Source organism: Clavelina lepadiformis, chromosome 8, assembly GCF_947623445.1.
Source record: "Clavelina lepadiformis chromosome 8, kaClaLepa1.1, whole genome shotgun sequence".
Lineage (NCBI taxonomy): Eukaryota > Metazoa > Chordata > Ascidiacea > Aplousobranchia > Clavelinidae > Clavelina > Clavelina lepadiformis.
Window position 1 is genome coordinate 19,237,081 of NC_135247.1, and position 14,421 is coordinate 19,251,501.

General features: G+C 40.2%; 2 protein-coding genes, 1 non-coding gene and 2 pseudogenes across 3 annotated transcripts; 3 read left to right on the plus strand and 2 right to left on the minus strand.

Annotated features, from left to right (window-relative positions):
• Window positions 1–329: 329 nt before the first annotated feature.
• Window positions 330–447, minus strand: Trnal-caa (transfer RNA leucine (anticodon CAA)). The gene is made up of 2 exons: window positions 410–447; window positions 330–375 (listed from the first exon to the last, which is right to left on the minus strand). It is a non-coding gene; the product is annotated as a tRNA-Leu (tRNA).
• Window positions 448–1,014: 567 nt separating this feature from the next.
• On the minus strand, window positions 1,015–8,378 carry LOC143468476 (exportin-6-like). The gene is made up of 27 exons (XM_076965724.1): window positions 7,388–8,378; window positions 7,099–7,186; window positions 6,699–6,811; window positions 6,542–6,634; window positions 6,068–6,347; window positions 5,776–5,998; window positions 5,513–5,608; window positions 5,355–5,456; window positions 5,204–5,287; window positions 4,974–5,100; window positions 4,791–4,906; window positions 4,606–4,714; window positions 4,450–4,542; window positions 4,255–4,383; window positions 4,066–4,145; window positions 3,908–4,000; window positions 3,620–3,770; window positions 3,330–3,476; window positions 3,026–3,218; window positions 2,805–2,960; window positions 2,527–2,701; window positions 2,337–2,448; window positions 2,090–2,263; window positions 1,923–2,021; window positions 1,771–1,863; window positions 1,507–1,653; window positions 1,015–1,387 (listed from the first exon to the last, which is right to left on the minus strand). The coding sequence occupies exons 1-27, from the start codon at window positions 7,388–7,390 to the stop codon at window positions 1,286–1,288; spliced, it is 3,378 nt and encodes a 1,125-aa protein (XP_076821839.1). The 5' UTR covers window positions 7,391–8,378; the 3' UTR covers window positions 1,015–1,285.
• Window positions 8,379–10,648: 2,270 nt separating this feature from the next.
• LOC143468545 (putative maleylacetoacetate isomerase 2) lies at window positions 10,649–12,316 on the plus strand. Its single transcript, XM_076965846.1, has one exon. The coding sequence runs from the start codon at window positions 10,807–10,809 to the stop codon at window positions 11,437–11,439; it is 633 nt and encodes a 210-aa protein (XP_076821961.1). The 5' UTR covers window positions 10,649–10,806; the 3' UTR covers window positions 11,440–12,316.
• Window positions 12,317–12,447: 131 nt separating this feature from the next.
• On the plus strand, window positions 12,448–13,494 carry LOC143468544 (putative maleylacetoacetate isomerase 2 pseudogene; annotated as a pseudogene).
• A 151-nt stretch (window positions 13,495–13,645) lies between these two features.
• Window positions 13,646–14,328, plus strand: LOC143468559 (putative maleylacetoacetate isomerase 2 pseudogene; annotated as a pseudogene).
• Window positions 14,329–14,421: the final 93 nt, after the last annotated feature.

A 14,421-nucleotide genomic window follows, 5' to 3' on the forward strand; every position in this document is an offset into this window, starting at 1 on the left:
GACCACGCGCACGTCTGATGTTGCTCACAGTGGTCCAAGGGACCGCTCAGGGTGCTCAGACTCGTAAAAAATTAGAGGGAACATTGCCCGGAACATCTGGATTAGAAGTCCAGCGCGCTAATCCATTGCGCCACACAGACAAACTCATACCAACCTTTAACATTTTCACGTTTTGAAAGACAATCCAGCCTAGAAAGTCGGAAACAATTACTTTATCGAACCGTTTTTGAACTAAGACATAAGTTTCTCAATGTTTGATTTTACTATCCGCTTCAATGCAATCCGACACAAAGTTAGCATATATGTGAAGTAAAATTTTCCAAAGCTACTGTCAGAACTGGGATTCGAACCCACGCCTCCATTCGGAGACCAGAACACCCTAGAGCCGCACAAAGCGACTAAGCCTCTGCTTGAGTCTGGCGCCGTAGACCACTCGGCCATCCTGACCTCCATGTTTTGTATTCATCTCCGTTCTTATAATACTTACCACAAAACCAGGAAAAGGCTTAATTTAGCACTAATATTACGGTTGTTTTTCCTCGTGGCTGTATAAAATTCACAGATGCATGCAACGATGTTTAATCGAGGATAAATACAACGAACCAGGCCAAGTTGTTTCATTCTAGTTTCACTTTATGGAAGACGTAGACGATGATGTTAAGGGTATGCTCAATTTAGGATGAAACTATGTACAGTTAAGTGATAAGATTTTAAAAACATTAAGCGAATCATCCCTGCCGGGACTCGAACCCGGAAGTCCTGTGTGCCTTTCAGCAGTTTTGGAGGTCCGAAGTGCGACGATGGTTCAGCGTCACCGGGTTTGTAGAATGTCAGAGTATCACGTGGGTCAAGGATGCGGTTCCTATCTTATCTGGCGGCGCCCATTATGTGGCCTACTCTGCGGGTAGCTCTTGTGCCAGCGGTGGGCGATGTGAGGAAGCCACAGTAGCTTCTGCAGCTTTAACTTCAAACCTAACCCCCGCTGAAAGCGGCCATTTTAATGAAACCAGCGAGTTTAAAAAGCGAGTCTTGTATTATGCATTTCGCAAAATTGTCACTCGTGTAATATTGCGGGAGTACTAAGCCAGACAAGCGGAAGCGGAACAATGTTATAAAATAGAACAGTGAGTGGGAACGTGCAGCTTCATACTAGCCGTGGCGTGTCACAGTGTTGCACGAACAGCAACATGACGTTCCTGTCTATCTCCTAGACTCCTAGAGCCTCGCACGTGACTTCTCCATAATAAATAGCTTCATTCAGGGGGATTCCCGGATATGATCGTGGTCAGAAATTGACAGTTCCCTCGGGTAAGCTAGAATTGCACAATCTGTAATATCTCAGGTCGTTGACGAATCTCCTCAGATTGCTTGTGAACGAAGGCAGGTCCTGAAGCAAAGAAACTCTTATAACGATGCAAATCATCAAGTTGTCGCAACATTTCAATCAATTTCATGCTTCAACTCAACCTGAGAGACAACGCACAAACATGCTGAATCACAACTCACTGTATCTTGCTTAAACGCTTGATATAAAGTATTTTTCTGGTCTTGGGTGACTCCGTGAGAATTGTGAAGAAATTGCTGAATGAAGTGAGAGTGGAAGAAGTTGAAGTCAACACTTGACATGTTGTACACCACCGTGCAAACATCGTCCTGTGCAAATGCGATAAAGTTGATTGATATTTGTGAACCTGGCTTCATTCTATACCAACTAACATGAAGAACAATTGAAGTTTAGAACTTGTCCGTTTCCGTCCATTTTAAACAAACCTGCAGCAAGTCGTGACTTTTTAAGACCAGGGCTTGAATCAAAACGTTGACAAACTGGAACAAGACTCCTTCTTGCGTGAGAATATGATGAAGCTGTAAATACAGAGAAGTATTTAACTTAGCATTTATGAGACAATACCTCAATGATTGACCTTGACGTATATCTTCTGTTTTGTGTTCAAGTCTTCCAAAGCTTCAAGATTTTGTTTGAACACTGCAATGTCCGGCTGCAAGAACGAATTTCCATAAGCCTGAAATCACATAGACATCATATAACCAGAAACAAAGAAGGTGATGACGAAATTGATTTTTGACTCACAGACATAATGGCAAGGAACTGAGGTTTGTGGGCGATTGTCCCCCCCTTGCCACTCATCGTGCCGTCGGTCAGCATTGAAGCCAGGACCGGGCTCGGAAAAAAGTAACGATGTCGCCGTAGCAACAGATGATGCAGCAAGTCAAATAGAGCGCCCTTCACATCAGGAGAAGGTCTCTGAAACGAATTGGATGTTCCTATTGCGAAGAGTTTGCTTTAAATGTTCCTCTATGACGTCACATATTGTTACCTGGCTCACTATTGGATGAATCTGTTGAACCGCGAAGACAATTATACTCGGAGTAAAAGACTTAAAAGCATTCCCGGGATCGTCAATCACCATTCTCAGAATTTTCAACAATCTGCAGAGAGAATGGAATCTTATGACATCATCAAGCCCTAAATAATATCATTTATGACATCACAAGTTGATGTCTTACTTCTCCACAACCCTCACTCCGGCCACGTTCTCGTGAAGAATCGTTTGCTCGAGTTGATCGTGGGAAAATTTGCTGATGAACGACTGAATGGTTCGAGCGATCAAGTCCACTCCCATTTGACGTCTCAGAGCCCCAAATACGCTGAGGAACAGCGACATGACCACCTCGGTCGTGTCTGGAAGAGATGGGATAATTTAGTGGAGTCTAGACCAATGCTGTCAGCTCGGTAACACATCAAGCATGGAGCAGATCCTTCTTAAGCATTCCGCTCCTCTCACCAGGGTGGTCGATGTAGATTGGAAACAACTCCATGGACAGGGTGATGGATTCCTTGACCGAGTTGTAACAAAGTTGTCTCGTCTTCACAACTTCCTCCGAAATCGCTTCCACCAAATCGATAACGATGAGCAGAGCTCGATGGATCACAGGTTTTGCTTCAAAATAGAAGAAGTGAGGATGAAGAAGATGATGAGGATCAACATCTTATATCGGAGCTCACCTCTCTCTTTCATGTCCTTGTCCGTCTGAAGACGAGCAACATTGTCGGTGAGAGAGAGGAAATCTACGAGGAGAGATTTTATGAACTCGGAGTGACCCTTCTCCCTCGCCTCCCACTTCTGCTCGCTCTCCGGAGTGTTCGGCCACGGAAAAAGAAGAAGATTTGAGAGAGCCTTGAAGATCAGGTGCTGGGTCTAGAAACGTTGTAAGTTGCAACAATTAAGGAAACATTTCATGGCGATTGTTTTTATATCAGATGATTACGCAAGGTGAGATATAACTGGGTTCATCCAAGGTCGCCCCACCCGGGTTTGTAGTTTGTTGCACGAGCCATTCGTGACATCACTGAACAATTTCTCGATCACGGTGGATTGTGAAAGAAAAGTTGCACGAATCGTGGTTGCCACCGAGAACAGAGTATGTGCCGCAGATAGAGCCACTTTGTCTGGGAGCTGTGATGTAACAACGTTCACATGAACCATGACACGATCATGAATGGTCGACTCACTGACACTTGTCATATATGTGTATTAATTATTAATATCTAATATTATTAATATTATTATATTAGAAATTAATTATGACATCATAATACCTGTTTGCTAAACACTGGTACAATGGCGTCGACGTATGCGTTGAGGAGTTGGGAGAGTTGTGCTTGGGAATGGCCGGCATGTTGGGCCTCGCTGTACAACTGAGACAGCCAGTGGGTGTAGGGCTGCAAGGCTGCCAACACCTCAGCATGCCTGGAAGGTGGTTGGATGGATTAGTTGTAAGAATGTGCAAAGTAATGTTAGGAAATAAGAATGTGACCAATTTTATATTAGTCTGTCACAGTAGCAGTTTATTGAAGCCCACGTATGGTGTTTATGATGTCACTTACACTTCTGTGACATCGGCACATAAAGTTGAAGGAAGTCTTGAACTGAGCTCATAAAAATTCATCCTGCTTCCATATAAGGCAATGTTAAGGAACCTTCAAATAAAAAGTTTAATAAAATTCTCATTTCAATGTTTATGACGTCAAAATGACAAGCTCACTTCTCAATAACTGCCAGTGCATTGTCGAAACGTTCGTGAAAAAACTCTGTGAGGAACAGATCAGACACTCTGCCAAATGCCTGGAAAAAAAAAGGCTCCAGCACTTTGCCAAGAACAAGTCAAGCCCCGTTACAACCCGAGAAACTTAAAAATGCCGTGAAAGTTCTATGTCAGTTATAAGTGACGTACTTGCAGCACAGTGGCTAGATCCTTCAACGAACAGTGAAGTCTCATGATGTCTTGCTCACCGCTAGAGGGAGACACCATACCCCACTCTGTTTCAACATAAACCGTCGATGTCTCCTCTAGAATCGGATACTGCGATTATCAACAAAAAATGAGAAAGTTTCACAAAAACCAATCACAAATAAATCTATGTCATACCAGGACACTCATCATTTCTTTCGGGAAGAGGTTGCAAATCTTGGCAAGAATTTCCAGATTCTCGATCAAATAATTCTGCCATTCCGTATGACCCTGATTAAATAACAAATGTACTTGTGATGTCATAATGCAAACATGCGCACGTTGTTGTCTCACGTTATCATCGCTCATTGAATTGTCGAGCTCTTCCAAGTGTTCACGATTGCAGCGGAACTGGACATGTTGTATGATGGCCGTCGCATACACGATCAGCCCATCCTTATACCTGGCATAATAAGTTAAATTGGACTCAAAACCGTGATTTCTTCCCTGACCATGACCCAATGCATATCTACACCCACCTGTCAAGGAGAGCTTTTGTCTGCAAATGGTCCTTGCTCTGCTCCACTTTAGTAACAACGTAGTCAACAAAGATTTCCCATATATCCAAGCAATTGAGGTAATGTTCATGAGAGGGCTGTAAAGAGTGAAAAACTTCAATAAACGCAACAAACATCATCACGCCACAAACTGCAGAGTCCTACCTGGTTGAACGTAAATTTGAACAGAAGAGTGAAAAAGTGGACCAGGGGAAAACTTGAATTGGACTCGATCCGGCTAAAATGGGAACTGACGAACAGGCGAAGAAATTCGATAAATTTCCCGAGATAACTGAAATCACAAAGTAACAAGGGTGTAACAAAAGATGAGAGGTGAATAAAATGCATGATATGAGAGACCATATATAAGTGGACTTTGAATAAAATGATCTCACTTTTCATCGAGGCGCTCAAGCGTATCACGAGGGTTGTCAGTCTTGGTCAGTTGCTGCAGAATGTGGAAAGTTTGACGAAAAATCCTGAAAAGCAACAAAAAGTAATCACACAACTGACTCCATGCGAGATGCACAGAAGAACGGGCATCACCGGAGGAGATAGTCCTCAAAGTTTGACGGGATGCAGTTCTTGGTGAGCAGCTCGTTGATGCACGTCATTGCGTGGCATCCCAGCGTGGAGAGCGAAGTTGATCTGGATGAATAGAAATATCATTGCATGCAGACGGAAGATAGCGCGCATGAACATACCCGGGTGTGGTCAGGTTGCTGTGGGTACCCAGGCTTGCATACTGGAATATTGTGCTGAGCAGGTCGTTTGAGATATTTGTCGACAGCGGGATCCAACTAAATAAGACTGAGGTGTTGTCAGAGTTTAATTTGGAAATCAACCCTCGCTTAACCACCAGGGTAAATCGAATAAAAATGACTTTTAAACATAGAATCAAAAATGCACGAACAAACTTCTTTCAACGAAAATAGAATTGAAATTTAATGATATGCGAGGAATTTACCTGAACAGGTGGCAGAGACACTCGAGTGCTTGGATCATAATCGATGAGGAATTCTGTGAGATTTCTATGGATGTGGATGACGAGGATGACAACATTTCCTCGGATGGAGTGGAGAATATGTCAAACAAGTTTGTGTGACTTGATCCCGGGGATGGTGGAGGAGTGGACATGGAAGGATGAAGAAAATTCTTGAAAGAATTGCTCCACTCTTCCTTGAGTGAACCTGGACAATGAAAGTGATGATGACAAGGATCAATGAGGAGGCTGATATGAGAAAGAAGTTGGCGCTGACCTGTAACAACTGACAGGATGTCAGGAACTTGGAGCAGGAGCAATTTCTTTAATTCCTCCTTTCGATGAGCCGAGATGTCTTCTCTTGGAGCAGCCAACTCCTCCGATGCAATCCTGAGAGCAGCGAGTCCAAGAGCTCTTGTATCGCCGTGATCCTGTGTCCCGGCACTTGCAAGATGCAGCAGGCTGGTGAAGAAGGTCGGGTAAAACATCGGCCAATCGACCCGACCAATGTCCACGATCACCTTGACCAGTTTGTGTGAGATGAACATCGGCAGCTCCTGGACAGCAATTAATAAATTTGTCAACAAACCAAATGCTGCCAAGTTCATGATGAGAAAATACATTGAAAGTTAACAGGTGAAATCAGGGACTTGGTGTCTCCTCACAGCATGGCAGTCAATGATTTTATCAACCCTTAACATCCTAGGTGGTGGTACCGTGGTAATAAGATAAAGAGGCAAAACACTCTCACTTTGTGGTGATGGAGAAGAATTTGGTTGAGGTTCGTTCGAATCGCAGCTTTACAGTTTGGATCGCAGCCAACCCACATCTTATTGACAAGATTCTGTAAAACACAAAATTTCATGAAATGAATAAGTCGGACGGCTTGAAAGAGCAGTGGTTGTTACCTCCAGTACTGAAAGGCAGTACATCAAGACATATTCATTCCTTGTGTGGGTAAGGATGTGCAAACAATGCTTCCACGCACCGGTCTGATTACCGAACCTGGTCAACTGTTCCTCTGTGATGTGACAAAATGGTCATTGTTAACCTCACTGCTGCTTTTGCATAGCAATGTCCAAGTCTAAGATTTATTATTGCTTCTGGTGTCTTTATTACGATGTCAAAAAGCAGTAAAAAGGTCTTGCAGCGAACACAAACCATAAGCTTACTTGGCGGGTTACTCGATGCAAAACAGCCGTAGCAGGTTTGTTGCAAAGCTCACAATTATCTTTCTGCACCACTTGAGTTTTACCTCAAACTATTTCCTTGTTAAGCTTAATCAGTGTGTGAATAGAGAAATGTTACCTATTTCATGCTTGCGATGATTATTTGTTGAAGGATGAAAAAATTCTGTTAAAAACCTTTCCAACCCAATTAAGATCTCGTCCGATGCCTAAAAATAAGGGGAGTCATAATGAAGGAAATATCAAGCCCAAGACAATGCAAATAGCCTACTTGAGAAGCTTTGATCACGATGCAACAAAAAACCGAATTCACCAAAATAAATCAAGTATAGCAACGTATAGAATAAACTAGAACACAGTGCTACGAGAAGTCACTACGTGGTAACAAGTGGACAAAGAATTTTACTTACCATGTTTAAAAGTGCCTAATAACCAAAAACCAGCAACAACAAGACTAGTTACAACTAAAACAACTTCTATCTGGAAGATAAATGACCAAGTGATGTGACCCGTGACAATATAAGTCCATCAAACAGCTGAAGGGACAGGGGTTACTGCAAGGTTAAATCGCTTAATTGGGAAGGGCGGTGGTTTTGAGTGGAAATCAAGCACAAAAAGAAGGGATTTCTGGCATGCATTACTTTCCGAAATCTTGTTGTACTTTGTTGTATAAAATAATTTGGCATCTGTGACATATGTAGTGGCATGTCCTATAAGTCAGAGTGCTATATCTGTATCTTGATGAGTTTGAATCTCAAAACGATAATTTCCCATTCAGCAACTTATCTTTGGACAAGGTGCAGATGAAACATGCCAGCCTAAGCCTTTATTGTGCAAGAAAATAGGCTATGACATTGGACAGAGAAATATTCAAAGGGTCAAGTGCATAGGCGTAACCCTATCAATATTACTCTCTCAACTAAACAGCTGGACTAGTTACCTGGACAACCAGTCTCAGGTAATTGAACAGAAAAAAAAACGAGAAAAAAAATTTGTCTTCTGGTGATTTGATACAGCCCATTGCATTGACTGTAATAATTCAACGGAAACTTCGGTAGAACTTTTACTGTCCTTCACGTTTTTAGGGTTGGTTACTTTTTACGAACAACTTATTTATTAGATAAAAAATTTTGGCGTAAATGTAGCTCCTGTGTGCACGCGCCATACTTTGCACTATGAACTATCGATCAACAGTAGAACAGTATGCTTGTAGACAGCAAGGCGTGCTTATAGCCTGGTGTATAATCATGACACCAACAGTAGCCTAGCCTAGTGCAAATTGCAGGCCAGCCTATAAGCTACATCAGTAACCGGATGAAGCCTAGATATACGAATATTCTGATCACAAGTTAGTTTAACTTCAACGATTTAGGCTGCAATAAACCTTAAAGAAAGGGATTTATGGAGGGTCTTCTGATTAGTGATCATTGATCAAATAATTAGGCGCGCCCAAGGGAAAGATGTTATTATGGCGATCTTCTAGCGCCACCGCACAAGTAATTTGTGAAAAGAAAATCGCCACTAAAAACGCTAAAGATAACAAATAAATGTCGATGGTGGCTGAACGGTGCTCAACAATAGTTACAACCACAAGGTTATACGTGAGTATGGCGAACGTTGCGTGTGACGTCATAATAGGTGGCGCGTATGGTGCGTAAGTTGCTTATGGTACGTTACATCAAAAAGCTATGCTTAATGTATGCTTGTAATCTAACAAGTTCAATCTATCAATTGTAGGCCTATAAAGAAATAAAGGATTTATGAAGAATTAATAAGATTAAAGAACATAACAGTGAATCCTTCCTTCGTGTTATAGTGATTGTGACTATTTCTATTGCACAGTGTGCGATAGGCGTTGAGGCTTAGGCTACTTTGCACACAAACAGTAACATAGATAATAAAATTTCCACGGAAAAGAATGTAAAAGTATATTTGGCAGACAGATAGGCCTATGTGTATTTTTATAAATAGAAATACCTATAAGTGCACGTGTAAGTAAAAGCTTGTTACGATCATAAACGTTGTGATTGTAAACAATATGCATATAGGCCTACGTGTGATGATGAAGTTATAACCTACTTAGTGTAATGTTAACATGTGTAATGTTAGTAGCCAACACATTAATATAAGATTTATAGTCTACACATGTGTATATATACACATACATATATATACCTACTAAGAAAGAGATGAAGCTGAATTTATAAAACATTGATTTGTAAAAGTTAAAAGTAATATTTGTCGTTTGTATTAACATGAGCTAAAAATAAGATGAGATAAGTGGCAACAAAATCCTTTGGCCTGAATGGCTCGTCATGTAAGTGAGCTATTTTACGCTCTACCTCCTTTTAATGCATAAATCATAACTTTCATCGCACGACCACAACTTTTAATGCTGAAGATCCAGAGCACAACAAACGAGAAGTAGAAGCATGACAACTGGGAACTTTGCCTGCCCTACCCCATCTTGCTTAAAGCACGCATTCAACTGAATGAACTGCTGTTCACTAGAAAATAATAAATTTCAAACCAAATAAGTATTAGCTTACAAAAAATGTTTTGCATTAAAATTTTTGTGAATCAAACAATATTTAAATCAATAGCTGCAGATAAGTCACAAGGATATTAATACATCTATATTAGCATTGCGTACACTCCACGACGCGCCATCCAATCTTAAGACCATACGCGCCACTTTTTATGACACCACATGCCACAAACACTTTGCTCACACGCCACTTGCGCATAAGAATATGGCACGTGGCGGTAACAAAGTCTCACCATGTAAACCCAGTACAGTATGTACTATATAGAAAAAACAAGAGGATGAGATGTGATAATAAAGGAATATTATAATATACAGATCGAATACAGTGTAGAGTTCTCGTTTTCGAATATCTGCTTTGCGAAGCACGGCATTACGTGCGGGTGACTTCCTGTTTTCCGTTTTAAGTCTTGACGTAAATGTCCTGCCTATCCTATGTAAATTATTCATAGCTGTTCAATGCATTCAGTCTACTAAGATAACCTCTGTAACAAGGACGTCTGTATGTATGCTGTTGCTGTGCCAATAAATTGTCTAAATGTAATTGTTCAAAGAAACTTCAATATAATCAGTATATAGACCTACAGTTGTCATTCCTGTGCAACCATTTTTGAATTCAATTTGAAGAAGTTCAGTGATAAAATAGACAACTTTGTTGTCATCTTCACATGACAATAAGCCGTCAAGGTGAACAATTAGAGACTCATATATCACCACCCGCGATAAACATTTCAACAAGTAATTATTGTAGTGGAGTGGGTCAACCTCTCAAGTTCAGGTAATTCAGTTCAGGTATTTTGTAACCACTGGTCAACTTGAAAATAATTCCTTGGCCTCAATGGTAAAAACAACATTTATTTCATTATTCTACCTTCAAAACTAGAGATATTAAAGAAAATCACTTAGCATGATCAGCGCTCACCAACCTAATATCCCTCAAGTGGTGGAAATTTCAAATCGCAATAACTCAATACCAGCTTGAGATATTTAAAAAAATATTTTTTTAATCTCAAGTTTTTTGAAGCTCTACAACTTATATCCAAACCATCAAAATCTATGACTAGTGGTTACAAAGCCTGGTTGATTAATGATTATACATGGAATGATACAGATGTAAGTTCGAACTCTGTTCTTAAAGGGAGGGCGACATATTCACATGAGTTTGTTGCACTATACACCACGCTATTGTGCCTTCAGTTACTTACAAATAATGTCTTTTGAGCTTGTGGGCACATTTCTAATCTGAGTTTTCATGAGCAGACATACTAGGTTATTACTAACATCATGGCATTGAAGTTGTACTCGTACTGGAGAAGCTCGTGTAGCTGGAGAGTTAGAGTCTGTCTTGCGCTCAAGAAGCAAGAATATGAATACATCCCGATTCATCTTGTCAAAGATGGCGGAGAGCAAAGAAAGGAAAGTTTTCGAAATGTGAACCCGATGGCCCAGGTCCCTACATTTGTTCATGGTGATGTCATAATAAGCCAATCAATGGCAATAATGGATTACATTGACAACAAATTTGAAGGATATTCGCTTTTACCAAAAGATTTGGCTCTTCGAGCAAAAGTGAAAGAAATTTGTGAAATAATTTGTTCTGGAATCCAACCGATACAAAACTTGAGCGTTTTGCAAAAGATTGGTGAAGCAAACAAAATGGAGTGGGCTCATCACTGGATCCAATCAGGGTTCGACAGCCTGGAAAAAGTTTTGCAAAAATCTAGCGGAAAGTATTGCGTCGGTGATGACATCACAATGGCCGATGCTTGTTTGGTTCCTCAGGTGTACAACGCAAATCGTTTTAAAGTGGACATGTCCAAATATCCCAACATTTCAAGAATTGAAAAATCTTTAGCTGAACAACCTGCTTTCATAAAAGCTCACCCAGACAATCAACCAGACTGTCCTCAAAAATAATTTTTTTGGATAAAGCAGATTATATTTCTTGGTGTGTTTTTATTTGTGTCTGAATTCACTTCTCGAAACTAATCACAAAAATATTGTTTCAAGGTTTCAGAGATAAACTTTCTCACTAAATTTTACTCTTGTGTGGCAGCGTAATTCTGACCTTGTCCAGAAAGGTTTTGTTTTTCACGTCTTAAACAACATTCGCACATTTTGTTTCACTTCCTAATGAGTTCCCAATCATGCTGCTACTGTATCGTTTAATGTCTATGCATTTAATTGTTGAGTGGTTTGAACAGTTAGTCACGTTTTTCTAGTTTGCTTTTTTCAGTTTCAAAGACGCAAGTAAACATGTTCACTGTTCAGCTCTCTTACAAATTGCGTGCTACACTGGCCAGTGGCCATCTTTGTTTTAGCTCAATTTAAGGTTGTTTTGAAGTATAAATCGGGACCTGTCTGACATTTTAACACTGGGTCAATTATTTTTTAATGTCAGTTGAGCTATGTTCATGATCGGCTTCATATCATCCAGTGTTTATGGGATTTGTCTCTGAGCTGTTCTTGCAATAACAAACAATTAAGAAAGTTCCTATTCAAATATATCAATATTTTAGATTATTTCAAATACAAAATGTGGAATAATCAGCGTTTTGAGTAAGTTCGATTTCCTTGCAACTTTATATTAATCAAAACATAAAAACAAGACGTGAGGTAGATTATGTTTGTTATCAAACCAGGTTTGACCTTTGCACAATGTATAGACACCATCGCAATGATCAAAGCACCTATCATACAACCTATACCATAACTATTGTATTTTGCATGAAAAACAATCAAGTGTATCAATTCTGAATAACTATCCAATAAAAATTATTCTATTTGAGTGAGATATTTTGATTTGAAACTGAATATCCCTACAAACAATTGAGGCATGCTTACGTTGCAGATATTTTTATTGAGGAGTTTGTTGTAAACTTTCGAGTGAGGATTCTACAATCCACAGGTTAATCGCAAAACATAATGCCATTGAAGTTGTATAACTTCTGGAGGAGTTCTTGCAGCTGGAGGGTGCGTGCGTGCCTTGCGATGAAAAACGTTGATTACAAATATCTTCCCATCGATCTCTTTAAAGATGGCGGAGAGCAGAAGAAGCCAGAATATTTGGAGATTAATCCGATGGGTCAGATCCCGTTCCTGGTGGATGGGGATGCAGACGTAGCACAATCCATGGCTATCTTGGAATATATTGAGGAGAAATATAAGAACCCACCACTTTTACCGAAAGATGTGAAATTGAGAGCTAAAGTGCGTGAGATTTGTGGGTTGATTACCTCTGGGATCCAGCCACTGCAGCACAGGAAGGTTCTTGGTCTCATGACCAGTGAGGACGCAAAGTTGAAATGGGCTCATGACTGCGTTGCTTCAGGATTTGAAATTCTGGAGAAAATTCTGCAAAAATCGAGTGGGAAGTATTGTGTTGGAGATGACATCACAATGGCTGACTTGTGCTTGGTGCCACAAGCTTACAACGCAGTGGATCGATTCAGCGTTGATCTCAATAAATTCTCAGTCATTTCAAGAATTTACCTTTCCCTTGAAGAAAATCCATCGTTCAAAAAATCTCATCCATTGAATCAGCCCGACTGTCCAATCCAAGTGCTTTGAATCAATTACAGGAGTCATCATAGAATGACTTGATGCAATCACTTTGTTAATTTCTACCTCAACCAATTTTGATTCGTTGGTGTCGTCTTTTAGCTTTATTCTGAAACCATTTAAAATGCAATTTGCTTAATATTGACACTTTCAAATTTATCCATATATCAGTTAATTGCGGTTCATTGTCCAGGTAATAATGTTGCTGCGTTTCCAAGTTGCCAGATTCTGTGCACTGTGGGAACATGAAGTTGATGTTGCGCTGGGTGGACGGTTTTCCTATGTTGATAATTTGCAAGACAACCACTGTAGTAAAAACCATCGTTAACTACTGTACTCGGGATGTTTTACAAACTAAATTTGGCTGCTTTACTTATTGTAATTATGTAATTATGCCAAACACATTTTCAGGTAATTTCAAAGTAAGTTGGTAGAATTTTATAGAAAACGTGTAACGATGAGCGATGTAGTGAAATTGCATTCGTTCTGGGTCAGCTCATGCAGCTGGAGAGTGCGGATATGTCTTCTGCTGAAGGGGATCAGACATGAATACATCCCCGTGGAGCTGCTCAAGGATGAGGAACAGAGGTAGGAAAGTTTTCGAAATGTGAACCCGATGGCCCAGGTCCCTACATTTGTTCATGGCGATGTCATAATAAGCCAATCAATGGCAATAATGGATTACATTGACAACAAATTTGAAGGATATTCGCTTTTACCAAAAGATTTGGCTCTTCGAGCAAAAGTGAAAGAAATTTGTGAAATAATTTGTTCTGGAATCCAACCGATACAAAACTTGAGTGTTTTGCAAAAGATTGGTGAAGCAAACAAAATGGAGTGGGCTCATCACTGGATCCAATCAGGGTTCGACAGCCTGGAAAAAGTTTTGCAAAAATCTAGCGGAAAGTATTGCGTCGGTGATGACATCACAATGGCCGATGCTTGTTTGGTTCCTCAGGTGTACAACGCAATGTTCCGATACAACGTGAGCATGTCGAGGTTCCCAACTATTTCTCGCATCAACGAAGCCTTGCTAGGTCATCCTGCCTTCCAGCTATCACATCCTGACAACCAACCAGACTGCCCGAAGAAATAAAGAAGCTTCCAAAAGTCATGACTAAATTTTTTAAAAAATTCACATTTTCGTAGGAACTTGTAAAATCATCACATGGTGTAAGTTTAAACCTAACTACCTGTTGTTTAATCTGTGCAGCGTCTTGTATTGCAGTAATTACAATCAGAATATGCAAATATCTTAAAACAGTGTTAAGAAATGCCAGTTTAGTCAAAATCCCACAGTTCTACCAAGAATGCAGTTTGTAAAATTGAACATTAAGC

Excerpts from the sequence above, each read along its gene's own strand:
- LOC143468476 (XM_076965724.1), bottom strand. Across the intron at positions 6,348-6,541 it reads TTCTTCTCCATCACCACAAA|GAGCTGCCGATGTTCATCTC; the intron begins GTGAGAGTGTTT and ends ATTGCTGTCCAG. Across the intron at positions 5,288-5,354 it reads TTTGAGGACTATCTCCTCCG|GATTTTTCGTCAAACTTTCC; the intron begins GTGATGCCCGTT and ends GTTGCTTTTCAG.
- LOC143468545 (XM_076965846.1), top strand. The coding sequence starts at position 10,807 with ATGGCATTGAAGTTGTACTCGTACTGGAGAAGCTCGTGTAGCTGGAGA.